Source organism: Mytilus edulis, chromosome 3, assembly GCF_963676685.1.
Source record: "Mytilus edulis chromosome 3, xbMytEdul2.2, whole genome shotgun sequence".
NCBI classification, from domain to species: Eukaryota; Metazoa; Mollusca; class Bivalvia; order Mytilida; family Mytilidae; genus Mytilus; species Mytilus edulis.
Genome location: NC_092346.1, coordinates 9,253,188 through 9,279,897, shown reverse-complemented (window position 1 = coordinate 9,279,897; position 26,710 = coordinate 9,253,188). Strand labels below are relative to the sequence as shown.

The 26,710-nt window shown below is 31.7% G+C and overlaps 2 protein-coding genes across 2 annotated transcripts; one reads left to right on the top strand and one right to left on the bottom strand.

The window, feature by feature from the left end:
* Positions 1 to 4: 4 nt before the first annotated feature.
* On the top strand, positions 5 to 8,136 carry LOC139515739 (peptidyl-prolyl cis-trans isomerase FKBP2-like). The gene is made up of 5 exons (XM_071305411.1): positions 5 to 158; positions 3,917 to 4,085; positions 5,434 to 5,546; positions 6,348 to 6,430; positions 7,483 to 8,136. Exons 2-5 carry the CDS (start codon positions 3,918 to 3,920, stop codon positions 7,542 to 7,544), a joined length of 426 nt encoding a protein of 141 aa, XP_071161512.1. The 5' UTR covers positions 5 to 158; position 3,917; the 3' UTR covers positions 7,545 to 8,136.
* A 6,955-nt stretch (positions 8,137 to 15,091) lies between these two features.
* On the bottom strand, positions 15,092 to 26,167 carry LOC139515738 (AN1-type zinc finger protein 3 homolog). The gene is made up of 6 exons (XM_071305409.1): positions 26,008 to 26,167; positions 23,920 to 23,960; positions 19,812 to 19,865; positions 17,423 to 17,645; positions 16,697 to 16,833; positions 15,092 to 16,161 (listed from the first exon to the last, which is right to left on the bottom strand). The coding sequence occupies exons 1-6, from the start codon at positions 26,058 to 26,060 to the stop codon at positions 16,010 to 16,012; spliced, it is 660 nt and encodes a 219-aa protein (XP_071161510.1). The 5' UTR covers positions 26,061 to 26,167; the 3' UTR covers positions 15,092 to 16,009.
* Between the last annotated feature and the right edge of the window lie 543 nt (positions 26,168 to 26,710).

Sequence of the window (26,710 nt, the reverse complement as noted above, 5' to 3'; positions counted from 1 at the left end):
AACCAGATATAATTTTGGATATTTCTTGAAATCATCTTGGTGTTTTCCTGATCACAGAATCTTCATTGATAAGAAAGATCTAATACAACACTGATCAACTGACCGGCGAACGAAGTAAGATACGACACGTCAGTAATTACACAGCACAAACAAGACATGTAAGCAAAATTGTCTTCAAACGTTTGTACATTTGGGAAATTCTAAATTGATTGAAATGATGGCAAGAGTTAGAACGCTCAAAGTCTCAAGTGGCACTGTTGTCTGTTTGAGTTTTGAGTGTTGTTTACAGTCCACGAAAAACATTTAACTTTTTTTTTTTTTTTACTGTTTTAGCTTTATTACAACTTCAAGCACCGAAGGCGTTTATTTGCTATTTTTTTTTTACCTGGCTACGCTGCAGGACATTGAAGTTATATGAATAGTCTAATTTTTAGTGTTTTTTGATGAACTACAGTTGTAAATTGTAGTTATGCAGACCAACCAAATGCTGCATCAATACACTTTATCGCTATTTGTTTGCCATAACTGGACATTTAAAAGGTTCACGTAAAATTTCAACAAATACAAAATATCTGACATCATAATGGAAAAGTGCAAATGATTCTGTTTGATGACCCATATGTACATGTATTTAGAGTAGACAAAGGAAACAGTTTGTAGATTCATAAAAAAACCTGTGACAGAATGTTATTTTTCCATAATGCACCAATCCCCCCACCTGTTTCTCGTTTCATTGAAAATTTATAAGCCCATTATCAACTTAATAAAAACCTGGGAACTGCTTCTTCAATGTAACATACAAATTAACATCTTCATTGACATGAAAAGCATTGTTGTACAATTTTTGTGGGTTGATTATATAGGGAATCACTAAAGCATAACTGGAGCAAAGTAAGTAAGTAAGTAAGTAAAACTTTATTTGGATTCGGCATATTGACAAACAATACAAACATAAGCTCTAATGAGCTTTTCACCGAATATAAAAACATATGCAATAACAAATAAAACAAGGCATGCAGCATGCAATAAATAATAAGAAGCAGCACCAAAAATTAACTCTAAGCAAATAGATAATACATGTATCTTGCAAAATACCAAAACATATATATGAAGCACTAAAATTTTTAAAAATTTTCTGTTTAAAAATTAATTTTTAAATAATTTATGAATTATAAAGTAAAAAATTTCAAATCTTTCAAATTTTAAAAGGTAAAAAACAAAATTTCAGTTGCAACGCAGGCTGTTAATGCAGCATAAAAAGCATAAATATTGTAACACAAAGTTATCTACAGGCAGAGCAAAAACATTCTGTTCCACTCCAGGACTGTACAAGACTCTTAAAATGTGAGAAGCTGTTAACAGTCCTGAAGTGGTCAGGTAAGCTATTCCATAAAGTAGCAGCAGCAAAACTAAAAGATTTTTTTCCATATGAGGTAGTTCTTACCTGTGGTACATCCAAAATATTGCTGTATCTAAAAGAATATTTAGTGTGTTTAATTTTTATTAAATTTTGTAAACATACAGGAGCCAAATTATTTAAAATTTTATAAGTCTCAAGTGCCATTGTCCTGATGCGTCTTACTTGTAGGGTTGGAACCTTTGCATTCTCAAGAAGAGTTTCAGAGGATGATAAATAGTCGTCGTATACAAATCGTAATGCTCTCTCTTGTATTTTTTCAAGTTTTTTAGAATTTTTCTCTGTACAAAAATGCCAAGCCAAAGGGCAAAAATTAAAATTACTCAAAATAAAAGTATGAAAAATTGTAAGTTTATTTAATCTGTTTAAAAATGATCCAATTCTCTTGAGAACATTCAGCTGTTGTGATGCCTTTCTACACAAGTTACTTATATGTGCATCAAATTTTAGTTGGTAATCAATATCAATTCCAAGTAACTTTACTGTTTCTTCACATGATAAAATATTTTGCTGAATTTGTATAGATGGATTTTTTGCAAAGGTTCTTTTCCCTACAGCAATAACTTGGAATTTATCAGGGTTTGCCTGCATCTTATTTTCTTTAAACCAATCAATAAGCACTTGAGACTCAGATTCTAATGTTGATATGAGATGGTCATAATCCGGACTACTAAAAGACAGAGTATTGTCGTCCGCATAATTATATAATGTACCATGTTTAACAAAATAAAAAATATCATTTATGAAGATATTAAATAAAAGGGGCCCCAATATAGAACCTTGGGGTACCCCTTTTTGGATGTCAGCCCAGCTACTCAGAACACCGTTTACTTTAATTTGCTGTTTTCTATCAGAAAGATATGATTTTAATAAAGATACTGAATGTGGAGAAACACCATATGCTAGTAATTTATCTAGTAAAATTTCATGAGGTAAGCAGTCAAAAGCTTTTGATAAATCCATAAGAACTGCAGCTATATATAAGTTTTTGTCTAAAGCTTTACGCCAGTCTTCCAGTAATCTGAGCAACGTAGTCTGACATCCATGTCCTCTACGGAAAGCACATAAATAAGGGTTAAAAATGGAATCAAAGAAATCGTATAACTGTATTTCAAATATTTTTTCGTAAAATTTTGAAAAAATAGGTAACACACTGACTGGTCTGTAATTTGATTTAAGTAGTGGGTCACTCTTTTTATGCAAGGGTGTAACTTGGGCTTCTTTAAGTTTGTCTGGAAATATGCCCGTGTCCACAGTCAAATTTATAAGACTGGTTAGCTGAGGTGCAACGACAGATTTGCTAGCTTTAACTATTTTTGCTGGTATCCCATCTGCTCCAGTTGCTTTTTTGACATTAACTTTATTTATGATTTTTTCCACTTTTTCTGAAAAAAATCATAAATAAAGTTAATGTCAAAAAAGCAACTGGAGCAGATGGGATACCAGCAAAAATACATTGTAAGTCAGTCAGCGGAACCTCCCTTAATATGAAAAAATCTGGATCCACCACTGTGATGAAATATGATGAACACCAAAAGACATCTAGAGTACAACAAACTGTTTTTGATGGTAATTGCGTATTCCATAGACAAATGTTTGTACAAATGTACATACATGACATACATGTTTAGTACTGTACAATGTTTGTTGAGCTCAAACTAAAGATGATAAACCCTACAGCTAGCATGGCTAGTAAAGGTAGGATGAGAAAAAATTGAACACAATCAACCATCTTCAAACTTCAATTGGGGTCTCAATCTACTGCATCACCAGTCTGTCAGCAGTAATTTTTGTGAGATTTTGAACCCAGCACAAGACAGGTTCTTTGTACATCAATTTCAATAGACCACCTTCGAGTTCATCCGTCACCAGAAAAAACTTGTCAACCATGCCCGCCTTTATGACATCATTTACCAGATAGAGGGGATCACCTGTATCCCTGCACTATTTATGTTCATCAAGGTCTTGGTGATGGTCATTGTGCAAGATAAACTAGAAATAATGTTTGTTTTGTAAGTACTTTATCACAACTCCTGCATCATGCCATGACAGCAGTGCTGATTGTCAATTATGACAATTTAATTTGCAGAATAATTTGTGCAAAAATGCATTATAGTTTTCCAACCACTTGCTTAACATTGGAACAGATTACAGAAGTGACGATGCTCCTAAATGCACAAACAATGTTCAATAAAACCAGAGTTTTTGACCTAAATGTATCGAACTCGAAAGTTGTCTATTGACCAGTTATCCTATCAATTTTCTATTGTTTTCTCAGGGCACTCTAGATACTCCCACTTATACATGTTATATAAACTGGCCATCATGATTGAAATTACCAATAGTGCTGAAGTGGTTGTATAAAACAAATCATATAACCACCTATTATCACTCAATTACATATAATCAATCAAACTTATAAATGTTCCGTCATGAAAGAGAGGTTGTCATTTAGAATTATAAATTATAAATTTTAAATGTATGTGATTTCAAATTCAGAATGAAGATAAGCTGGGTTGTAAATGGTCTGTTGGTGCTGTTAATGGTTGTACAAGCTTGGGCTGGAGAAGAAGAAAAGAAGAAGAAATTACAGATTGGTGTGAAGAAGAGGGTAGACAACTGTACAGTCAAATCTAGAAAAGGAGATACACTTCACATGCATTATACTGTAAGTGTAATATGAGGCAGGCATTACCTGTGAATGGGGATGAAGTTTGTTTAAATTTATTTTTTTTGTAATTTAAATATTTGTTAAAAAAAAAAGATACGGAAATACCGTAACGTTTCCGATTTTGGTTCTGTTGTTAGGGATTTTACTTGTGACGTTATTTAAGTTATGACGTCATGTTCAATGTAAACAAAGAAACGCAATGCATCAGGTAGGCCTAACGTTTATTCATACCAAAGACAAAGAATGATTAAAAATGAAATATTGGTATTGTGTTCCTTGAGTTCCTATATTTTACTAGACTAATCAAAGTCTCACGACAACAAGACCGGAAGAAGGAAGTAGAGTTATGTGTTCTGCGCAGATCCGGAAATTAAAAAACATGACAAAAAAAAATTGAACGATTTTGAGTTCATTAGTACAATGAAAAATTCGGGAAATTTTCCCGATTTTTTTTTTTTTTTTTTTTTTTATTGAATTATTACTGTAATAGGGGACTTCGTCCCCATATAATACACATCTAAAAGAACAAAAATTATTACCAATGCATACGTCCTGAACATGTTTTATATACATCATGGTAACTTTGATAACTACAATGTATATTTACATTTATATATCATGTTACATGATATATAAATAGTTATCAAAGTTACCATGCTTATAATTTAATACGCCAGACGGGCCTTTGGTCTACATAAGACTCATCTGACAGTGACGCTCAGATCAAAATAAGCAAAAAATTAAAGAGCAATGAGGACCCAAACTTACAAATAATGGTGCCAAATACGGCTAAGGTAATCTTTGCATGGGATAAGAAAATCCTGTTTTTCGAAAAAATAAACAATTTCTTTATTATCATACATGTAAGTAGATACTCTACACATATACAGGGTTTGCTCACATTGTGTAATTGAAGGCATTTTAAAACAAAATAAACATGATAAACAGCTACCCATTTTTTCCTGTTTATGCAATGTATCATATACTATATCTGACTTTATACACTTTTTAAACACCCTATTTATCACTCAGTGTTGAATGTATAAAAATCAATTAAGATTTGACTACAAACTAAAGTAAAATAACAATAAAGAAAACTAATTTCCAAAAATAGTTTAAAAAAAATTACTAATGAAAATATGTATGTTGGCAGTACAGTGTATAGTAATATCATTCCAGTAATTAAAAGAACTTGATACATTAAAATATCATCTTTTTCCAAGGAGTTTTATTAGTTTCAATTTGCTCTTTCTATTTCTCTTTTTGTGGTCAAAATGGTGGTTCTACTTTTTTTTTGTCTTCATCAAAGCATGCATAGAAGTAGAAATGTTTTGATAAATTTCAGGGTAAATTAGAAGATGGTACAGAATTTGACAGCAGTATACCAAGGAAAGAACCATTTGTTTTTACATTAGGAGCTGGACAAGTTATTAAAGGATGGGATCAAGGTTTACTGGGGTAAGTTGTTAAAGGATTTAAATATCTTGACAAGAAAGGCTATCATTAAAGTTTTACAGGAATTAGTTGTACAGTATGGGGTTGATGCCTATTCATTGGGATAAGTTTTAAAAAGTTATATAAAGATTTACTGTAAAGCTTGGTATATTTTTTAATCAATGTTAGAATTAAAAGATAATTTGATAAGTCAGTGGATTAAATAAGGAAAAATCTAGTGAAAAGACTGTCATAAATATTCAGCTTTTAAAATTTGCTACTGGTACTTATATCAGTAATGAATTACTTTTTGTTTGATTTTTCTTATATATATTTTTTTACAATTGTCAATCAATTTAATTCATACAATCAAATTACATCTTGACATACTTTACAAAAGATGTGAAAGATGAATGAAGATTATTTAAGGAATGACTGTAATATTTTTTCTGTCTATGAAGAAATAACATAAAAAAATTGGTGCACACTGAATAACGCGCGTAGCGGGTTATTTAACAGTGTACATGTGCACCACATTTTTTATGTTATTTCGAATAGACAGAAAAAATAATACAGTCATTTCTTATCATTTAATTCTAAATTCTATTTTAAACCGTAGAAAACCTTGAAAAAACATTGATGACGTCATGGTCACATGATTAAATTATGTCTATGGGCTCATAACAAAATAACGTCAGCCAATCAGAAGACGTGTTACATCCAAAATTAAATTATTGTCCCTTGAACAAATGTTGAATGTACATGTATCTGGTAATATTATGAATAAGATAGAGATATAGTTTTTCACTATCATCTTCTTTTTAGAATGTGTGTTGGAGAAAAAAGGAAATTAGTCATTCCTTCAGATATGGGATATGGTGATAGAGGAGCTCCACCAAAAATTCCAGGTAATTTTAGTTGATGAAAAAAACAACACATAAAGTGATGTGTTTGTCCAAGTACGAACAAGTGAGGTGAAGAAGTTTGTCATGTTTATAATGATAATTCTTTTTCATATTAAGGTAGATGGGGTGTCCAAATTATAATCCATAGAATTTTTTAATAGTTTGCCAAAATGCAGTTTATATCATGCTTTAAAAAAAAAAAAAAAATGGGTACAGGGCTTATTTTAACACTACACGGTGTTCAAAATTGACAGATTTTGTAAAGATTATGCATGGAAAACCTGATTTTCTGCAATGAAGCGTGAACTTCACCATAGAATTTTGAGATAACTTGTGAGGAGATAGCTTTAACAGAATTCTTTCAATTTTAGAAAATGAAAAAATGGGGTCACCTGACCTGTTTTCTTGCTACATTATAAAATAGGTAAATTCCTAACACATTCTATTGTAAAAAGTACTTCAATCTGAATTATCTTCCCTTGCATTTGAGTTGCCTCCCCTTAAGTTGGAAACAAAAGTTTTCTGTTTTTTGTAAAATACAACGATAAATATGATGATTAAACATGTCATTTTCTATACTGAAATGAAAGTTCTTACACACAAATTACCTACTACTCTCAAAATTTGCACATTCTATTAAAGATGTAGACCTTGTTTTCTGGTATTTCAATATCTAAGATGGATCTACCTTAACACCATTTGCTGTCATAAAATAGAAAATATTACATATTTTTACAAAGGAATTGTAATCAAAGTATACAATTTTATTTTAAAAAAGAATAAAAACAATGATAGAAAATGGTGGCCTTATATTCTCTTAGTCTTTTTCAGGAGTTACAGCTGTCTGCTTAACTCACTATATTCATAAAACAAATCTTTACATACCAAAATTTTGGGTTGTCTTTTCGATCTTTATATATACATGTTTTTGATTTTATCAACGAAACTAGCATTTTCTTACAAACTTAATTTATAAGTACATTTAGATTGTAGATATTCTAAGATCAGTTATATATACAAAAATGTATACTGGATGTTTTTTTGTGTCATTTTAGGTGGTGCAACACTTATATTTGAGGTAGAATTATTGGATATAAAGAGACAAGATGAGCTGTAGAGATATTTCTAGTCAAATGTTGTTTCCTGTTTTATTTCAATTATGTGAGGGAAAATTAATGTATAGTGCTAAACAATTAATTATCAATTCTCTTGGTTTTCTTGATGTTTAAGCTTTATTATGCAGTATATCTTAAAAACAGCAATTAATGTATCTCAACTTGTAAGAATAATCAAGGCAATTTCAACTTAAATTTTTTATTGACGAAATGGTTTTGTTTCATAGTCATTAGTGTTTATGATGAGTGGAATCATCTCATTGGTCGATATACCAAATATTTATGTATTTTCTATTAATGCTTTATTTGTAAATCATTTGATAAAAATTTGTTTACGATTGTGATTTTTATATGGTCATATTTTTAGTATGGAAATGATATGTCAAAAGTTATAGTTAGTTTATTTAAAAAAAAATAGGAATCAGTGTGGAATGGTCTCTTTTAGTGTTCAAGAGTGGATGCAGAAATCCATATGAGGAATAATCTGTTTTGTTCCAAGAGTATACTTGTGTTCATACATCATGTTATTTAACTTACAAATTTGCCTTCATTTATAAATAATTTTTATACAATTAAAGAGAGACATAAATCTGGTGTTTTGATCTCCATTTCTTTTTTAACATGTTTGCATAATCCCATTAAGTTATTTCAAGAAAAAAAGCATAATACAAAATAATCAACTTATTCAACATAAAAATACATCAAGATAAAATTGAGAATGGAAATGAGGAATGTGTCAAAGAGACGACAACCTGACCAAAAAGCATAAAAAGTGGAAGGCCACCTCTGGGTTTTTTAACACAGCCAGAAAATCCTGCACACAGAAGCATGCTTCACTGGCACCTAGATATCTACATATCTTCTTCATTAATAATACACCAGTTCACAACCATTTTATCTACCTTCAATTGTCACAAGCCTCATCTAGAAAAGGCAAAATCGCATGTATTTGTGTGTGATGGGGAAACTAGATTGTGTATTTGTTTACAGAGTTTTGAGGAATAAAAACACTTATAACTAGCCATAATACTCTTTATGTTGAATGCTGCAATATCAATTCTTCATAGCTTGTTTGTCAACGTACAAATAAAGTCCGTCCTTTAATGTCAAAACTACACTTTATCCTCACTTGTGCTAAAAAATTCAACATATTTTTAATTGGATATTGATGCTCACTGATTCCTGAAAGTTTGGAAGTAAAAAAATATATTAACCTGATTTTAGCTACAGGACAAATTTGACGGCATATAGTGTGCCATTATTTCACACAATTGTGAATTATTCAAAATAAACTAACAAGGTTTCTACAGTTATCGCAAGGTCACATATTTACTTATTGACCAAGTTACAATAAGCTGTTGGAACTTTCTTGTTTAAAATATGTTCTGCTTTCTTGTTTGTTCTTTCTGACCAGGCCCGAATAACTGGTTCAATACTTTGGAAAAGCTCAACTTTCCATACATCAACCTGCAGCAGAAAAGCTGGCAATACTTGCCAATGAAGATCAAAGTTGAACACACTTTCCTTTATAAGGGGGTTAGAACTTGACTTCAAGTTGACAGACTAGTTTTCACTGTAGATGTACTATGATATAGCGAATAAATCTTGCAGTTACTAAAATTGAGCTCAAAGTTCTTATTCTGCTTATGTAGAAATCAAGATCAGATACACTTATATATTCTATTGGACTTCCAAGTTAACTGTCTTTCACCGATATCAGCAACAGTGAAGAAAGGTATGGTACTGTGCAATGCTAAAATTTGGATTTCAATAACAATTATACAGATTTTTTTTGCCCCCGCGATGGTGGAGGTTGCATTCAGTATTGCCATTGTCCGTCTGTGCTCCCTTACATCTTGAAACTGGTTTACGTCCTTTGATTTAATTTTGCCTCAACCAAATGTTATGAAACTTGCCAATATGTATGCGATGCTTATTACCACAAAACTCATAGTTTGAATTAAAGTGGCATCAGTTTTACCATTCTGTAGTTATACCCCTTTACAATCCTGTATTAAAGTGGCAGGTGCGCTTGACTCAAATCTTAGTTGACTAGGATTGTTAGTTTTCCTAATGAAGGTTGAGATTGTGGTTCTCTAATGACGCTCTGGCTTCCTCCACCAAAAAAACTGACCACCACAAAATAGCACAATAGTGTCGAAGGATGCATTTAACACTAAATAATTAACCAATCAATCTCCACAATCACAAGGGGTATTAAGTAATATGTGATTTTGTACTTGTAAGCATATTCAATAACATTTGGTGATCCTTCAGCTTTTTATACCTGATTCGATAGTGTAGGGAATTCTCATTGTTGAAGACTTAGTCTGACTAGATAGTGAAATGTTAGTGTCCCACTATTCTGTCATTTTTAGTCTTTTTTAGACTAAGGTGGAAAGATATCTCATTGGCACTCATACCATGTCTCAGATTTATACGTATAAACATGTTGCTATGTTAATTAATCATCTGAACATATCATGTTAAAACAGCAGCAAAGGTATTACTACAGTACTTTTTTTCAATTAATCTTGCCTTGTTTAAATAATGACTAAGAATTTAATATCATGTACTTTCACTTTAAATAGCTAGTTCCAAAAGCTTCTAAATGATGGATGGAAATTTACAGATTGGTGTTATAATAGAATGATATTGTCATTATCATACTACCACAAGTTACAAAGAAATGGACTTATACTTTAACCAGTTGCTATAATGTAAAAATGTAGATTATGCCAAACTACCAGTAGTTATAGCCAGACCTTAGAAGTTAACATGACTATGGCTTAGTTAGTCATCTAAATTGATCCAAACATTGAAACTAAAAAATGACTCTAAATTTAATACCTTCTGGTTCAAGGGTTTCTAAATATAAAAAAACTTTAACCTTCAAAATTCAAAAGCTATATTTTGAAATTTGGTCATTTAGTAATTTCCATAAAGCCTGGACTAACTTAAGTGTATAAACAATTATAGAATTTATTGTATAAAATGGTTTTATTGTTATATGAATGAAAAGTGCAATCAGAAACATGTACAAAGTAAAAGTTGACAAATTCTATCAAAGGTGTTGTACTGTGTCTATGAAGGAGGAATGTTACGACTATCTTGTCTTATAATTGTTACATAAATGTTTTAAAAGACATATTTCTTCTTAATCATAAATTCACAGATCTGAATTATCTTTGCACCCTATATATTCAGAGAAAATATTTCCTGAAATTATAATACTGATTCTATTTTTTATTTTCTATTTAAGCAAATTTGTTGGTATCTATATCAGCAGGTTTGGACTTAAAATAATGCATGCCCTATCAAATCGTAGCTAAATTTATGAACTGGTTATGGTGTGGACTTTTTGCTGTTTATTTTTCAGCATATGAAATAAATTCTATGAACCAGGTGTATGCCTCTAAAAAAATAGTTTACGTTTATGATTCAATGAAATGAAAGTTCTAAAAAGTTGAAAATACTGCTGATAATAATATAAAAAAAATAAAACCATCTTTTTATATTGCTCAAAAGTACCTCCTTCATACACATTTTGTACTTAAATTATTTCAAACGAACTCCTATGTTCTATACTAAAAACATAAGACTGAAACCAGCTCATTGAAGAGTAAGTAGATGTGGTCAATTTTACAGCATAAACATAATAACAAACTTTCATGCAAATCAAGACTCAATTTAGTTTTCAATTGATCAAGATATGTTTTGTAAACCCAAGGAAAGCACTTTGAAAACTAAGCTATGGATGCAGTGGCGGATCCAAAATGGGGTGGGGGTTGGTGTTGGTGTTCGAGGGGTTGGAATCCCACTTTTTTTGGATGATCAATGCATTTGAATGGGGCCATAAAGTTGGAACACCTCCCCTTTTAAAAATGACTGGATCCGCCCCTGGGATGGGTGATTTTGTTCAGTGAAAGTGTCAGAGAAATTATAAATTTGTCTGTATAGATGACTACCCTTTTTTCAAAGTGCCACCACCAATTGGTTCCATTTATGTTTCAATGGAACTTCCTGCAGCAAATCGTGTATTTTTAACATACCAAATATATATTGAGATCAATTTTGCTTTCAAGCCCTGAAATTTTCAAAAACATCTTGATTTTTAAAAAATTCTAACATTTGCACAAAAATTGGTTAACTCAGGCATGTTTTATGTTGTAACAATTTCACAATTACAAGAATGATACATATGATATGAAAAAAATATGATTAAAAGGCATGCTTATACATCTGATGAGAAAATATGAAATACGCAAGGTTAATTTAGTGATAATGATTATAAAACATTTGACAACAGACATTTATAATTCTTATATAAATTAACAAATCATTTGCCAGACATCATGAAACGTGTCAAATTGGATGACCAGAAAATATCGGCTATTTGTTGGTCTCTTTTTCTCAATCATAAATACATATGTATATCATATATAAACATTATCATATATCATAGAATAATAGAAAACTTTTTATTCATAAATATAAAATAATTGAAAAGTCTGTACTATCATCAATATTATCTACTTGAAACCAAACACTGTGGACTTTTTACAGTATTTCATAACCAGTATATTTTCAAAATCGTTTTACTGTTTATTGCTCTATTTTTAATAACCTTTTCTACAATATATAAAATGAAAAAAAAAAAAAAAAAAAAGCCACATGAAAAGTTAAATGAACAAGTTATTCCTGTTTTACAGAGTACACAATATGTGTTTCTTAACCAACTTTTTTTTTAGGTACACTGAAGACTTAAGTATCTTCACAAAAATCCAACATAAAAGTACTCCATAGTCATTTACTCTCACTTTTAATGTCAGATTTTTTTAAAGAGCTGAATATGTTTGAAAGCCAAAAACAAAAAAAATGTTTGGGAGCATCAAAGCCAAAAAGGAATGAAAAAACAAAAAATATTTGGGAGCATTGCCCATCAAAGCCAAAAAGGAATGATTAAGCAATTGCGTTTTAATGATTAACTGTTATCTATTTCAGTTCTGGCCACCTTCAATCTTAGAGTTTACATTTTCAAATATCTTGGATTCTGGCTCTGCTAACGTGTAAAAACCAAGTTTGCAATAGAAAAATCATGGATTAACCTGCAATCTTAGTTTTTGAAAAATTAATCGGCTGACATTTTATGAAAACCATGTGACAGATCATGTGCAATGTTTACATCAGAGGTATATGGTATTACATGTTATAATTCTATGATACTGGTACTCGGAACAATACAAATGGAAACATAAACATGCAAAAACTAAAATAAAACTCAAACATACATGCGGAAAATGACAAATAAATATATATAGATATGTTAGTACTCTTTTGTATAAAATATCACAAACTCAACAAATAGGTGCTGTTATATTCTTCTACAGCTTTTTTACTCCAAAAGAAAAATTATGAAAAAGACACAGGCTGTTCAAGAATAAATGTACATAGGATCAGGAAGCAATTTTTGTCTATGCATAATTTTTTTTTCAAATCAAGAATACACCTACCATTTAAATTGTCCAATTATGCTTTTAAATATTGGTAAACAAGGTCATAAATGTATATTTAACTTTGAATAGATTTTATCTTCTGAAGAATATTACCAAACAAGTTTACAGTGTCTAATTTGATATGTACAACTTTTTACCTAGCACTATATTGAAACTGTAACTTTACAAATAGAACCCTGCACATTTCTTCAATAGCAATTTTTTCCCTGCTCCTTGTATTTTATTAACTACATTCTATTTAAATAAATGAGTAACACACATACAAAATAAAAATATCTAATCTACTATACCCGATTTTCAACATACTAATGAAATGACAAAATGATATTGTTTTTTCTAACTACAGAGAATTCAAAGAAAAACTTATAAAAAGGGTTTGCTAAAACTTGGACAAACCAAGCTTGCATTTGTAACAGCTTAATACAGGTAAATAGTGCTCTCTCAAAATATTTGGAACATAACTTATACCTTATATTAATTAATCTATTTTCCAATATAAAGAAAATACTTCTTAAATTAAGCATAAAATAATTCAACACAAAATCATGTACATTTACAAAAGTACACACCATGACACACAGGATTCCAGCTGCTGTTATAATCTACACCAAGTTCAAAAAATACCTTGAAAGTAGATTTTTTTGTAAAATTAAATGTACTACATTGTTCTTTATGTAAGATATTTTGAGTTTTTGTCATCTTCGCTAGCCAAGGGTTACGATCCACTCCCGCTCTCTCTGGAGAGAGGGAGTGGATCATAACCCTTGGCTAGCGAAGATGAGTTTTTGTATGCAGTTGATAAATATATGTTCAATAGAGTCATGTGACATAGAGATGGATTGAACATCTGTCAATCATTTCAATGCTATTTTTTAACACATTGTAACACAGCATACTTTCTTTGTGGTTGGAAAATACTATGTAAATGATTATTCATATTTAAGCACTAAGCATTGCATTCACAGTCACTATTCATTCACATGTAAAAATGTATGCATTTTCATTCTGACATATATTTTACGATATTTTTACATGAACAATAAAATATTAAAAACATGTTTATATTGCTCTGACAAATGATACTATCTTATGAAGTATATGCATAACTTACACACACAAATGTCTTTATTGAATAGGTATGAAATGTGATTACCTATGCATATATCTAAATGTATAGAATTAATTCCAAGTTTCTTTGAATCTTTTCCAAATAAGAGCAGATAAGGGAGGATAATCTTAAAAGAATTGAGATGCACAACTATTAATGTCTTTTTAATAAATAATGCAATTCAATCTACATGTTGCTTTCGTTTATACGAAGATCCCTCCATGAAAGGAGCACCGCTTGATAACTGCTAGGGTACTGTGCAGTCAGTGTATATGAATCAGAAAGTAAATTTATTAATAAATGCAAGATACTTTTATATAAAAAAAAAATATTCCAAAAGTTTTTTTTCTGATTATTTTTATATGAATTACCAAATTAAAAAAAAACAAACTTAATATTAACCATGTATTATATAAACTTCCTCCTGAACCTTTCACATTTATCTCTGGAACAGCCATCACAAGATGTGTATAATCAACACAAAGAAAAGCACTAAAAGCGAAACGGTCTTCACAATGAGGTTTAAATAAGGTATTCCAATGTATGATTGTCTTTTGAATTTAGCATTAGGGAATTTGACATTGATTTCTGGGACACATTAAGGAGTGAACTTCACTTTACTGACTTGTAACTTTCAGAGGGAAAATGTCACTTAGTGACTATAAGCAATCAAACAGTCAAACAAAAAAATCAGAGGTATGCTACATATTAAATTTAGTTCCCTTTCCCCATCCCTCCAATGTCACAGGCATCCTATATTAGCAGACTGTATTATCTTGAAAGGAGTTTGTTTTAGCAAAAACATGTAAATTAAAATAAAGAGATGTGGTATGATTGCAAATGAAACAAATATCAAATAGAAACCAGAGCTGTTAGCTAAAGATCATATACTTAAGGTGTTCGATTTAGACAAGAACTTGTTAGGAGATTAAGATCATATACATAAAAAAGCATATCAAGTATTTATTGTTTATAGACAAACAAGAATTCATAGCACCAGAAATAGATAAATTTGTCTGATGATCTGTGTATGGTGATTGATATGAAATTAGGGCTATTCCATTAAAATGTATGAGACAGGGTAGGAAGGAAAGTTTAACTATTGAATGTAGGTCATGGGTCTTTTTTCAGAGTGTGTCATTTACCACTATGCAAAATTATCTAAAAATTGGTTCTTGGTTGTAGGGATATTTTGAAAGTCCATTGATACCCTCCCACATACATTTTAATGGAATAGCCCTCAACTGCAAATGGTAGCTAAAGATGTAATTACACAATACATCAGTTCATATAAATAAATAAACAAATACACCAATGATTCTACTCAATGCTAAAAATGTACATACTGAGAAAGGATATTTTCGTGAATTGTATTTTATAATTTGATGCTTTGATCTCCATTTTTTTTCTTCAGTTCTGTCTCGTATTTGTTGTGTAAATGCATTCATTTTCACACATATGAGATAATGCTGGTATATAATGAAAATATAGAAGTCACGAATATTTCCCAGTTTACAGTATTTTAGCATCATTGGTCAATGTGTCCTTCCTATGACAGACAAAGAAAATAGTATAAATAGTTCAGTGTATTACTACTCTTTCAAATATTCACCATCAAAGAAATCACACCTCTAGCATATTTTATTACACAGCATCAACAGTCTACATAAAATGGGTTAAATAGCTGTGCAACAGACAAAAAAACTTCAAATTCAAATTTTCATGCATAACAGTAGAAGTATGTTTCACACTTCCGTGAAATATTAAATTATTGTCTTTATCAATTTTTTGTTGGAAGCAGTTTGCATATCTTGTTGCATCTGTTACAGGTTTTTGCAGTCCTTCAGGTATCAGTATCAAGACGTTTGAATGATGTTCCTAGATGTCTGACTGGTTTAACCATTTTTTCTCTTGCCTCTCGTCGGCCATCTTCTTTGTGGTCAAAATCACAATTATGTAACTCTGGAAGTCTATGTAATGCACAGAATACATTGTCTGAAAAATCGAAATAATCGAGCTAATCGTATAATATTCTATTTTTTTCTTCTTCTCAATTCTCTAATGAGCATATATACTAAAAAGCAGGTAAGGAGCGTTCCCCTTCCATCTAGTTTTTTTTTTAAAGAAACAAAAAATGCAAATTTTACATGGAATTTTCCCCTTTCTCCTACATTTGAAAGATAATTAAAATAGTCTGTGTCACTAGGAATCTTAGAATATAAGAGTAAACAGGAACCTGATGTTCGGTGGTTGTTGTTTGTTGTTGTGGTTCATAAGGTATGTGTTTCTGTTTTTATATATAGATTTGACTGTTGTTTTTCCTGTTTGAATGGTTTTATACTAGTCATATTTTGGGACCCTTTATAGCTTGTTGTTTGGTGTGAGCCAAGGCTCTGTGCTGAAGGCCATACTTTGACAAATTCTGACTTGGATGTAGAGTTGTCTCATTGGCACTACTACTACATCTTATATCTATTGATACAATTCATTGAATTGTACTGAGTTTCTTTCTCCCTCATTCCATACTTACCACATTTACATCTTCCAATCTGGCGTTGTGCCAATTCTAGTTTACATTTACATTGAAAACACCTTTTCTTGACTTTCTGACTTTGTTTTTCTGGGGTTGATTCAGGCGTGGAATCTGCTTCAACATTTGATATATCCCTAAAATAAATAATTATTGATCACTGAAATATACAATTACAGAGTCACTCTTTTGGTTATTTAGGGCTTAAGGTTGCTGTATCATTGACCAGATACTAGATATATAGATCCCTTTTTTTGTGCGTCAAGTATGTCATAGATGTTTCATGTTACCAGAAAGAGTAAAAAAAGTGTATTTCCTAGTTCGTAAGTTCAACAAATGTGCTCAACTCTTGTTGCAATGTATAATTAATGGTAGATTGTATGAAGGTTACATCTAGCATTTTATATTATAATATGACATGAAAGCTATTAGTATTGTACTTAACCATGTTAACACATACTAAGAATTTTATGTTTAAGCTCAGGCCCAGCAGCACAATCTTGTAAAATTGCTTTCGGGCCTGTAAAAATCATCTCTTCAGGCCAACATAAATATATACATTTTTTCTTTGCAGCCATTTTGTTTCGTCAAAATTGCAGCTGTAGCCTAAAGATTTACCTTATAAACTAAGAATTTACAATATTGTATATTCCTTTAATGTATGAATTGAAATAACCCTTTTGGACCTCTTTATAAAGGTCTATGTCACATGACTGTATATATTACCTTTTACTCCCTTTCTTTTCTGGTGACAGTCCTGCATTTTCAGTTGAGGTACTTGGTGAAGGTGAATCATTCCCATTTGTATTTTTATCATTTGTGTTAATCACAGTTCCATTTGTACTATTACTAGTACCACATATATTATTCAATTGTACTTTATCACTTATATCTTCCTTTGAGCTGCTTGCTTCTGGAAATGTGGAACTGACTGACACACAAGCTGGCTCTGAAAATTGAAGCATATTCATCTTAGGCATCTAATCATGACCTATAATAAAACTATAGACAACTTTCGAGTTCGATGCATTTCCGTCAAAAACTCTGGTTTTAGTGAACGTCATTTGTGCGTTTACGGGCATCGTCACTTCCATTCCAATGTTGAGCGAGTGGTTGGAAAACTATAATTATATATTGTACGAATTATTCTGCAAATTGAATTCTCTAAATTGACAACCAGCAATGCTGTCATTAGGGAATTGTCATTAAGTACCTACAGAACAACCATTATTTCTAGTTTATCCTGCACAATGACGATCACTAAGACGCTTGATGAACGTAAATAGTGCAGGGATACAGGCGACCCCCTCTATCTGGTAAATGACGTCATAAAGGCGTGTATAATTGACGATTTTTTTCTGGTGACGGATGAACTCGAAAGTGGTCTATTCAGTTTTATGCCAGCATATTTTCACAAAAATCTACAAGGTGATTTTGTTAAAATTCCATCTCCATGGTTATTATCATAGTGATTGTTAGTGATTGTTAGAGATTCCCTCTGTACACAATGTAATACTTTAGATTCATTTTTTATAACTTGAATAGCAGTTTTCATGGATTTCCTTATCAACAATAACTAATCGTGAGATGATATTTTTTTACATCCAGTGTCAATTATTTCCTGCATATATGTAATAATAAACTAGGTTTTTCTACAACGAAGATTGGAGTTTAAAAAAAACCACTGAAAAAGAGTGTAATAGCAGGGTTCTTACTAAGATTTTTTGTCATGAATCTAGGAACTCAAAATATCTAGTCACCCTTCCTGATGTATACATTTTGAGCGTGGTCTCTAAATACCATTGCTTACCCTATTAATTTCCCATTGCATAGGTCTTTGTTATTTAGACCATATACTGTCTTGTATGGTTGTTTGCTAACAAGACCTCATGTTCATTTTTAACCCCTGACCATTCTTCTATCATAAAATGAAACAATTTCATATTTTTACATGTTTTATATAACAATCATTGACAATTGGCTCTTTGGTCTGAACAAATAGTTTTAACTGAAGAACTTAAAACATAATATCCATGGTAGCCTCTGCATAAAACTATTAAAAGTAAAACATATTTCTTTGTAGTAATTCACACCCATTATCCTGATGTGAAACCGTGGAGAATCTGAATAGCAAGAAACAATTAATGAAATTTGTAACAATGGGAAAGTAAAATCTGGATCTGATTTACACAGAGGGATAATGCTCAGTGGGAATCGGATTCAGATTTTACTTACCCAAAGATCTGATTCACACAGTGGGATAATGCTCAGTGGGAATCGGATTCAGATTTTACTTACCCAAAGATCTGATTTACACAGAGGGATAATGCTCAGTGGGAATCGGATTCAGATTTTATTTACCCACAGATCTGATTCACACAGTGGGATAATGCTCAGTGGGAATCGGATTCAGATTTTACTTACCCACAGATCTGATTCACAGTGGGATAATGCTCAGTGGGAATCGGATTCAGATTTTACTTACCCAAAGATCTGATTCACACAGTGGGATAATGCTCAGTGGGAATCGGATTAAGATTTTACTTACCCACAGATCTGATTCACACAGTGGGATAATGCTCAGTGGGAATCGGATTCAGATTTTATTTACCCACAGATCTGATTCACACAGTGGGATAATGCTCAGTGGGAATTGGATTCAGATTTTACTTACCCACAGATCTGATTCACAGTGGGATAATGCTCAGTGGGAATCGGATTCAGATTTTACTTACCCACAGATCTGATTCACACAGAGGGATAATGCTCAGCGGGAATCAGATTCAGATTTTACTTACCCACAGATCTGATTTATACAGAGGGATAATGCTCAGTGGGAATCGGATTCAGATTTTACTTACCCACAGATCTGATTTACACAGAGGGATGATGCTCAGTGGGAATCGGATTCAGATTTTACTTCCCCACAGTTTTTATTAATTGTTCCTATGTATTCAATCCCTCTGCGGTTTTTTGGGATTTTATCTGTTGATTATTCAGGAAGTTGAATAAACATATATTGCAGATTATGCAGGAGCTACATTTCAATTTTCAGTGCATTGAATGTGAGAAAATGGACAATAGCAAATGGCTGGATGTTTAGGAAAATACAAACCACTTGTCGGCATCATGTGATCTGGTGCACTTTTCATTACATCTTTTGACTTTTCTGAAAAAGAATTACTCAAAGTAAGACCATTTAATCATAATTTAAGATACATGTACATGTACCAGTGATATTGTTGGCTTTTTTCAAAACTACCTTACCCTGTATCATCATACAGCAGATATAGATACTAACCAAAATCTTTGTTTTGTGTTCTCAACATACAGTGCACATTTCTCAACATCTGAAGTTCCTGCTCCAAAATAATGTACGCATCGATTTTTTCCTTTTTATAAGACAACTTTCATATTCTAAGAAGAACAATTAACTTGTAAATGCGCAAATAGTTGTGAATGTCAACACCAACTATGTATTTCGATACAAATGTCTAGACATTTACATGTTTTATCTGAAAGAAAGCTAATACTCATTCCTTGAAATTTTTTGGGTAATAAACGAGTATGAAAATTTAGTTTTTGTGTACGGTGTACAGCAACTTAACTATGCACCATACAGAAGGATTCATGTGGTCAGCTAAACACTGTACACAACGCTTCATTTCGGAATAAAATATCTAAAAAAACATAAAATAAAAAAAGCATGAAAGATTTCAATGCCAATTATTGAAACAGCTATACTTATTACACACACACAGTGGCCTTCTATCAGAAAAAGAGTTGCATTGAAAATAGAATTATATCGGATGAAACGAGTGCCAACTTCTTTGACAAGTATTTGCACATATTTTTAGTAATCGTTCTTATTTTGGCAAAATAATGAGACATCTCATCATTAACCTACGACCAAATCATTTCTTAAAACAACAATTATGTTTAGATCGGAAGTACACATTAATATTATACATGTATGTGAACAAAACAAAGAGTTTCTTTACCGTGTAAGGTCAAAATCAATCATGCCTGCTTGGTTAGTACCTATATTCCCTGTACTGATGATACACGGTGTATGTGTACCTCTAACCTTTTTTATTGGGAAAATATGCGTAATTTTCATCACATTATGAAATTTAGATTAAATCATAAATTTGATTGAAACTTCAATTTACAGACTCCCTTTCAAGAGTCAAACCCTGCTTTAAAATAAGACTCCTTTTTGTCAGTGATGATACATAAATAGACCCTCAAATCTGCACATATATAGTAATTTAGGCATAAAAAATGTATAAACTAGTGTTTTTCAGTTTGTATTCATGCAAAGTTACTACTGACACTGCTATGTTTGGTAAAAAAAGTTGTCTTTTTGGGAATAATTTTAAGCCATATTTTTTTAATTGGGATTCTACTCCAGGGGAAAAAGCCTTTATATTTTATTCTCCATTAATTTAAGGCAAACAATATCACTGGATACTCATCAAAATCAGCAGTATCCTGAAAGGATAGGCAACAAATTTGATCACACTGATTTTTTGGGAAAAAAACCTTCCTCTTTAAATAGTATCTACTTCCCCATTTTGTACTGCACCTATAGCTATATCAACACAATACGAGTATACATATATATGTACATGTTGTTTTATGTGAGACATACATGTATCACCTCTGTTGGTCACAGCTTGTCTTTGTGTGAAAATAACAGAATTATTTTAATAAATACCATCTATTAATTATTACGTGGGAAAAATCTACCACATCATGGCACATGAAAATTAAATTTAAGATATTAATATCAAAGTTCAAATAGTAGTAAGCAACTTTTAATTTTTCCTGAAACAAGCTTTGTTTTCACATTTGAATGGTTTTACATTAGTAATTTTTGGGGCCATTTATAGCTTGCTGTGCTGTGTGACCCAAGGCTCTGTGTTGATGACCATACTTTGACCTATAATGGTTTACTTTTATAAATTATGACTTGGATTGAGAGTTGGCACCCATACCACATCTTCTTAAGATTGTCAAAAATCCATGAAAAATAACTAGTACTAACTGGGCCAGTGGTCAATAATGACAGGGGCAGATACTGGTAAATTGAAATCCTTAAAGGTTTAATATGCATGATATGATGTCCAGCAAATGGATAGTATGTCCAGCAAATGGATAGTTATTCATTTGATTTTCATATATTTCTAACAAACCTGGGACAAATCTGATTATAACTTTGTACACTGAATACTACATTTGAAATAAACGTAGAGATACTTTTCACTCATTTACTATCATTTTCTAAGAAAAACTATTGACATACTAAAGGACCAAACAGTAAACGTTGCACTAGTGTCTTTCTCAAAATATACATGTATATGAATTCAGTACAATTTGTTTTTTGAAAATAAAGTTAGGTCATGTGATTTTTAAAATATCCAGAATGCAAGACTTTTGAAAAATTTGCAATTTACACTTTTCATTAAATCTTATACATTTTGTATATGTAGATGTCTTCAGCAAGAAAGACACAAAGACACTTGTGAACAATTGTGAACTTTATACATGATGCACATGTATGTGCTTTTTAATAAAAACAAACTAAAATTGTTTTTACGTTCCATAATTAATCATTATCCAAAACATCTACTGGTACTTTAATTTTAAAAGGGAGTTTACTGATTCAATAATTTAATAATGTACAAATTCTGAAAACAATATTCATAAGGCCAAATAAAATAGTGTTTGGTTCCAGTTACATCTAAAAAATAGTTAGGGTAGGTACATTTTTAGGTCATGTCTTTAGGGATTTTTTATATTTTGTTTTTACATTGAGTCTATGCAGTCGGAAACCAGGTTGAAATAGAACAAAAGAATCGAAGCTCTTTGTTAGAGAAGGCGATAAATATTTACTGTATTGTTTACTATATATAGTGACAAAATTTTTTAAAGTTAATAGAGACAAACAAAACTGCAATTTTCTCCTCAATTACGAGGTGTTTTATTTTAAAACACCATTTGCATAAGTTTTCAATTTATCTAGTACATAGTTAAGCAGAACAATTAGATATCAAGTCGACGACATGGGTATCTTTCAAGTTGGATGAAGAAAATGCATAACCTCCGATTTTTATGAAAAAATTATCACGGACGGAAAACATATCAAACTATTAGTTCAGTAATTTTCGTGTCTGCCCTTCCATTATGTGACTGAAGAAAAAATTCCAAAAAATGGGTAACAATTGTATCGAAAAGAGAAAATCGAGAGCACCTTTTTATGTTAGGGCGTGTTTGAGTTGAGTATTTTGTCTTGATATCGTACAAAGTAAGAATATTTCATACATCGTCTCGCTTCAAATTCTATCATTTTTATATATTAAAGCTACAAGTTGACTTTATAACACAAAAAAATCACAGTACTAAAAGATGAAATATATGGGTCAAGTGAAATACCTATCTAATGAGTCACAAAAAAAGAGGTGGTGTGTTCCAATAGCTATTTTTTTACTGAAAGTACTTGACGACAGTCTTTCAAGTTGGATGATGAAAATGCATATCTTCGAAAAATTCTAATTTTTTGTGTGTGATTACTAGGGTTTATAGTATTCATACACTAAAAAAATCTAGTCTGCCCTTCCACAGAATATTTAATTAGAATTTTTTTAAATGTTTATGAATTTTCGAAAATTCCACCTGACAACCGATCAGACAATAGTTTTAAGGTGAATCAATGCAGACAAGATTATTAACTGATGCTCATTAGCTAGTTGATACATTTGTCTTTTAAAATACAATTGACATATAAGGATCGTAATGGTGCAATGTGGATAAATTTATCGGTTTCCAAGAGCAATATTGGTAGCGCGTCATCCCTACAATGGCTTCCATTTCTACGATTGTGAAAATGAACTGGCGTAATGGGGAGATAATTTTGACGAAGTAGACTCCTGACTGTATGGGACTGACATTCTGACTTTAACAGCCCTTAATGAAATATGACAAAAAAATTAAGGGTAGGCTATTGTTAAGACTAAAAAGTCAGGTCGGGTAGGTAGGTAGGGTAACTGGAACCACACATATAAATTTTTATCTGGCATAATAGTAGGTTAGTAATCCACATCATGACAAATGTAAACTAACAGCATGCATACATTTTTCATATGAATGTGTAGAAGTATTAAATCTGCATGTAAATAGTTATCAAAGGTATCAGGATTATATGCAGACGCACAACTTACCTTTGTAGCATTTTGAACAGAGTCCCATGGTCTTTGCTGATCTAAAAAAGAAAATAAAAACATTAAATATGTTACAATAATGATTTAAACAGAATGCAGGATTCACACTTTACCTCAGAATCATAGGGAGAAATGACTTCAATTTTAGAAACTGATAAGGAGAAGGGGCGAGATTATAAAGCATCTATATATAGGCAGATTCAAAAATGGATAAAAAATTTGGTTGATTAAATAGGGAATCACTGAAGCATGACTGGAGCGGCCCACCTTAGGTCAGACAGCAGGCCCCCATTATGAAAAGTTCTGGATCCGCCACTGGAAAGAGAAGTGCTTGTTCATAAATGTTCTGTCAGGCCAAAAAAAAATATATGTCTGTTTAAGGTTACATCATCAAAATAAATAGGGTAGGTAGGTCTATATTTTTTTTCCATTTTATTTTTTGCACCATGATTTGGAGTTGTGAAGTCAGTCTTGGCGTGGACTGAGTTGTCCATGTACCCATATTTTTAATGATTGGACTTTTTCCCTTGGTTATTGGTTGGAAGAAAATGGCGGTCAAGTTTTTATTTCATTACACGAGTTGCAAGTTTCCTTAAAACAGCTGTCATATTCGCGATTATGAACATTGGGATGTATCAGGCAAATGAGGCAATAGACAACTTTCGAGTTCGATGCATTTCCGTCAAAAACTTCGGTTTAAGTGAACGTCACTTGTGTGTTTAGGTGTGTTGTGACTTCCGTTTCAATGTTGAGCGAGTGGTTAAAAAAAACTATAAAGCTATATTGTACAAATTATTCGGCAAATTAAATTCTCATAATTGACAATCTACACCGCTGTCATTATGGGAATTGTGATTAAGTACCTACTGAACAACCTTTATTTCTAGTTTATAGTGCAGGGATACAGGCGAGCCCCTTTATCTAGATAATGACGTCACAAAGGCGTGTATAATTGATGAGTTTTTTCTGGTGATTGATGAACTCGAAAGTGGTCTATTGATTAAATTTATTGGCAACCCTTACATCGTTTTTGACACAAGTTCTAATAATAATTCATTTTACGATGGAAATAAAGTGGCTTAAGGTCGGCGCTCAAATTAGGGTAGGTCGGTTAACCGTAAACAGACATAATTTTTTTTTTGGCCTCAGCTATATGCCAGTCTTGTATCTTTAGTTATCATAGTAAGAATACTGATTTTGGACATAGCTGATCTGCATCCCATGAATCTCGCACAAATATTTTAATGTCAGGCAGACAAAGAAAATTCATGAAAATAGATATTATATGACTCATAATAATGTTTGACAACAATTTCATAAGGAATATGACGATTCTAATAAATGGATGAAACATTAACTTAAGGCAATTTTCATCACGTTCTAACCAAATAACAAACTTATTTTGCCCAAATCAAAATGTTTTGATGTCACTCTCAAGAAACAAGTACCTTTTCTTATGTGTCTTAATAACAAAGTTTTGCAAATGGCTTGAAACACTCATTTGTCCAGATAAAATTTTACTAGTCTGGGGCATGGGACTAGTGGCCAACAGGGCAGACTGTAATATTATGGAATATTTCTTCCCTTTTGAAGTCAGATTAAATGTATGAAGGGACTTTCATTGCATGACAACTAGTATAACAATGCAAATTTTAGCAACCTCCAACATGTCCAAGCGACCATAACCAATAAGTTCTTTTTCATTGACCTTAATATGCTGAAACCAGCATTATTTATCAAGCTGAACCATTTTGCTTGTCACTTCATGTCGCTACAAAGCATATATAAATATTATGCTCATAAATAGCTAATCTCAATCTTCTATAATCTAAACATAAGATAATTGCAATTTAAAATCACTTTAAAGTTTCAATTGTCTCTAAAAGGGCCCATAGAATTGTTACCCATTAACATTACAGTGAGAATCATTTATGTTTGAACAAATGGGAATACTCATGCTGTTATCTGCTAAAGATTTACAGATGTTGACATGCGATGATGCGTCAACACTTGTCAACAAATGAACTGGTCTGAACAATTAATGAAAGAAAAATCGGTTTATTTCCCACCGATCTTCCTTATTCTTACCCGTAAAACCCACACGGACATAAAAGCTGGTCACTACTCTTTGAATCCTCCATTTTTGCAATGAAACTGTAGTTTCCAGGGCAAAATAGATGGTTCCTGGCGACTGACTGATTGACAATCGCCAGCGAATAATTCGACCTGCCAATAGAGGGCGTCTTGAGTGCTTCCGGGGTCAAAAGGCAACATACAAGTAAACTTATCAAATAGAGTTATCTTTCTTTGAACAAAACCCTTATAAAAAATTGAAAACAACACGTTTAATATTTTCATGCGTCCGAAGCGCTTTTCTGGATTTTCCTTCACCAGGAACGCTCAAAGCCAAATATTTGAAATCAGAAGAATGTATAAGTACCGAAACAGTTGAAGAGCTATATGACAAAAATACCTAAAAGAAATAGTTAAATTCATCTGTGGTCAACTTTGCCTGAAGGAGTTGTACAAACCTTAGTTTCTTTATAATTTCAAAAAATTTTATAAACGAACATTTTAGGAAGTTTGTTATAAATCATGTCAGTAACGAAGTACTCAATACTGAGCTGATGACGTCTGCTGCTGTTCTCAGAGCTGGAATCTTCTGGGCCTTGTGTTCTGTTTATTGAGGGGGAGGACAGGGGTAATTAAGGGAGACAGGGAGAAAGGGGTAAGGAGAAAGGAGAGGAAGGCTGGGAGAAAGGAGAAAAAGATGGAGAAAGGAGAAAAAATA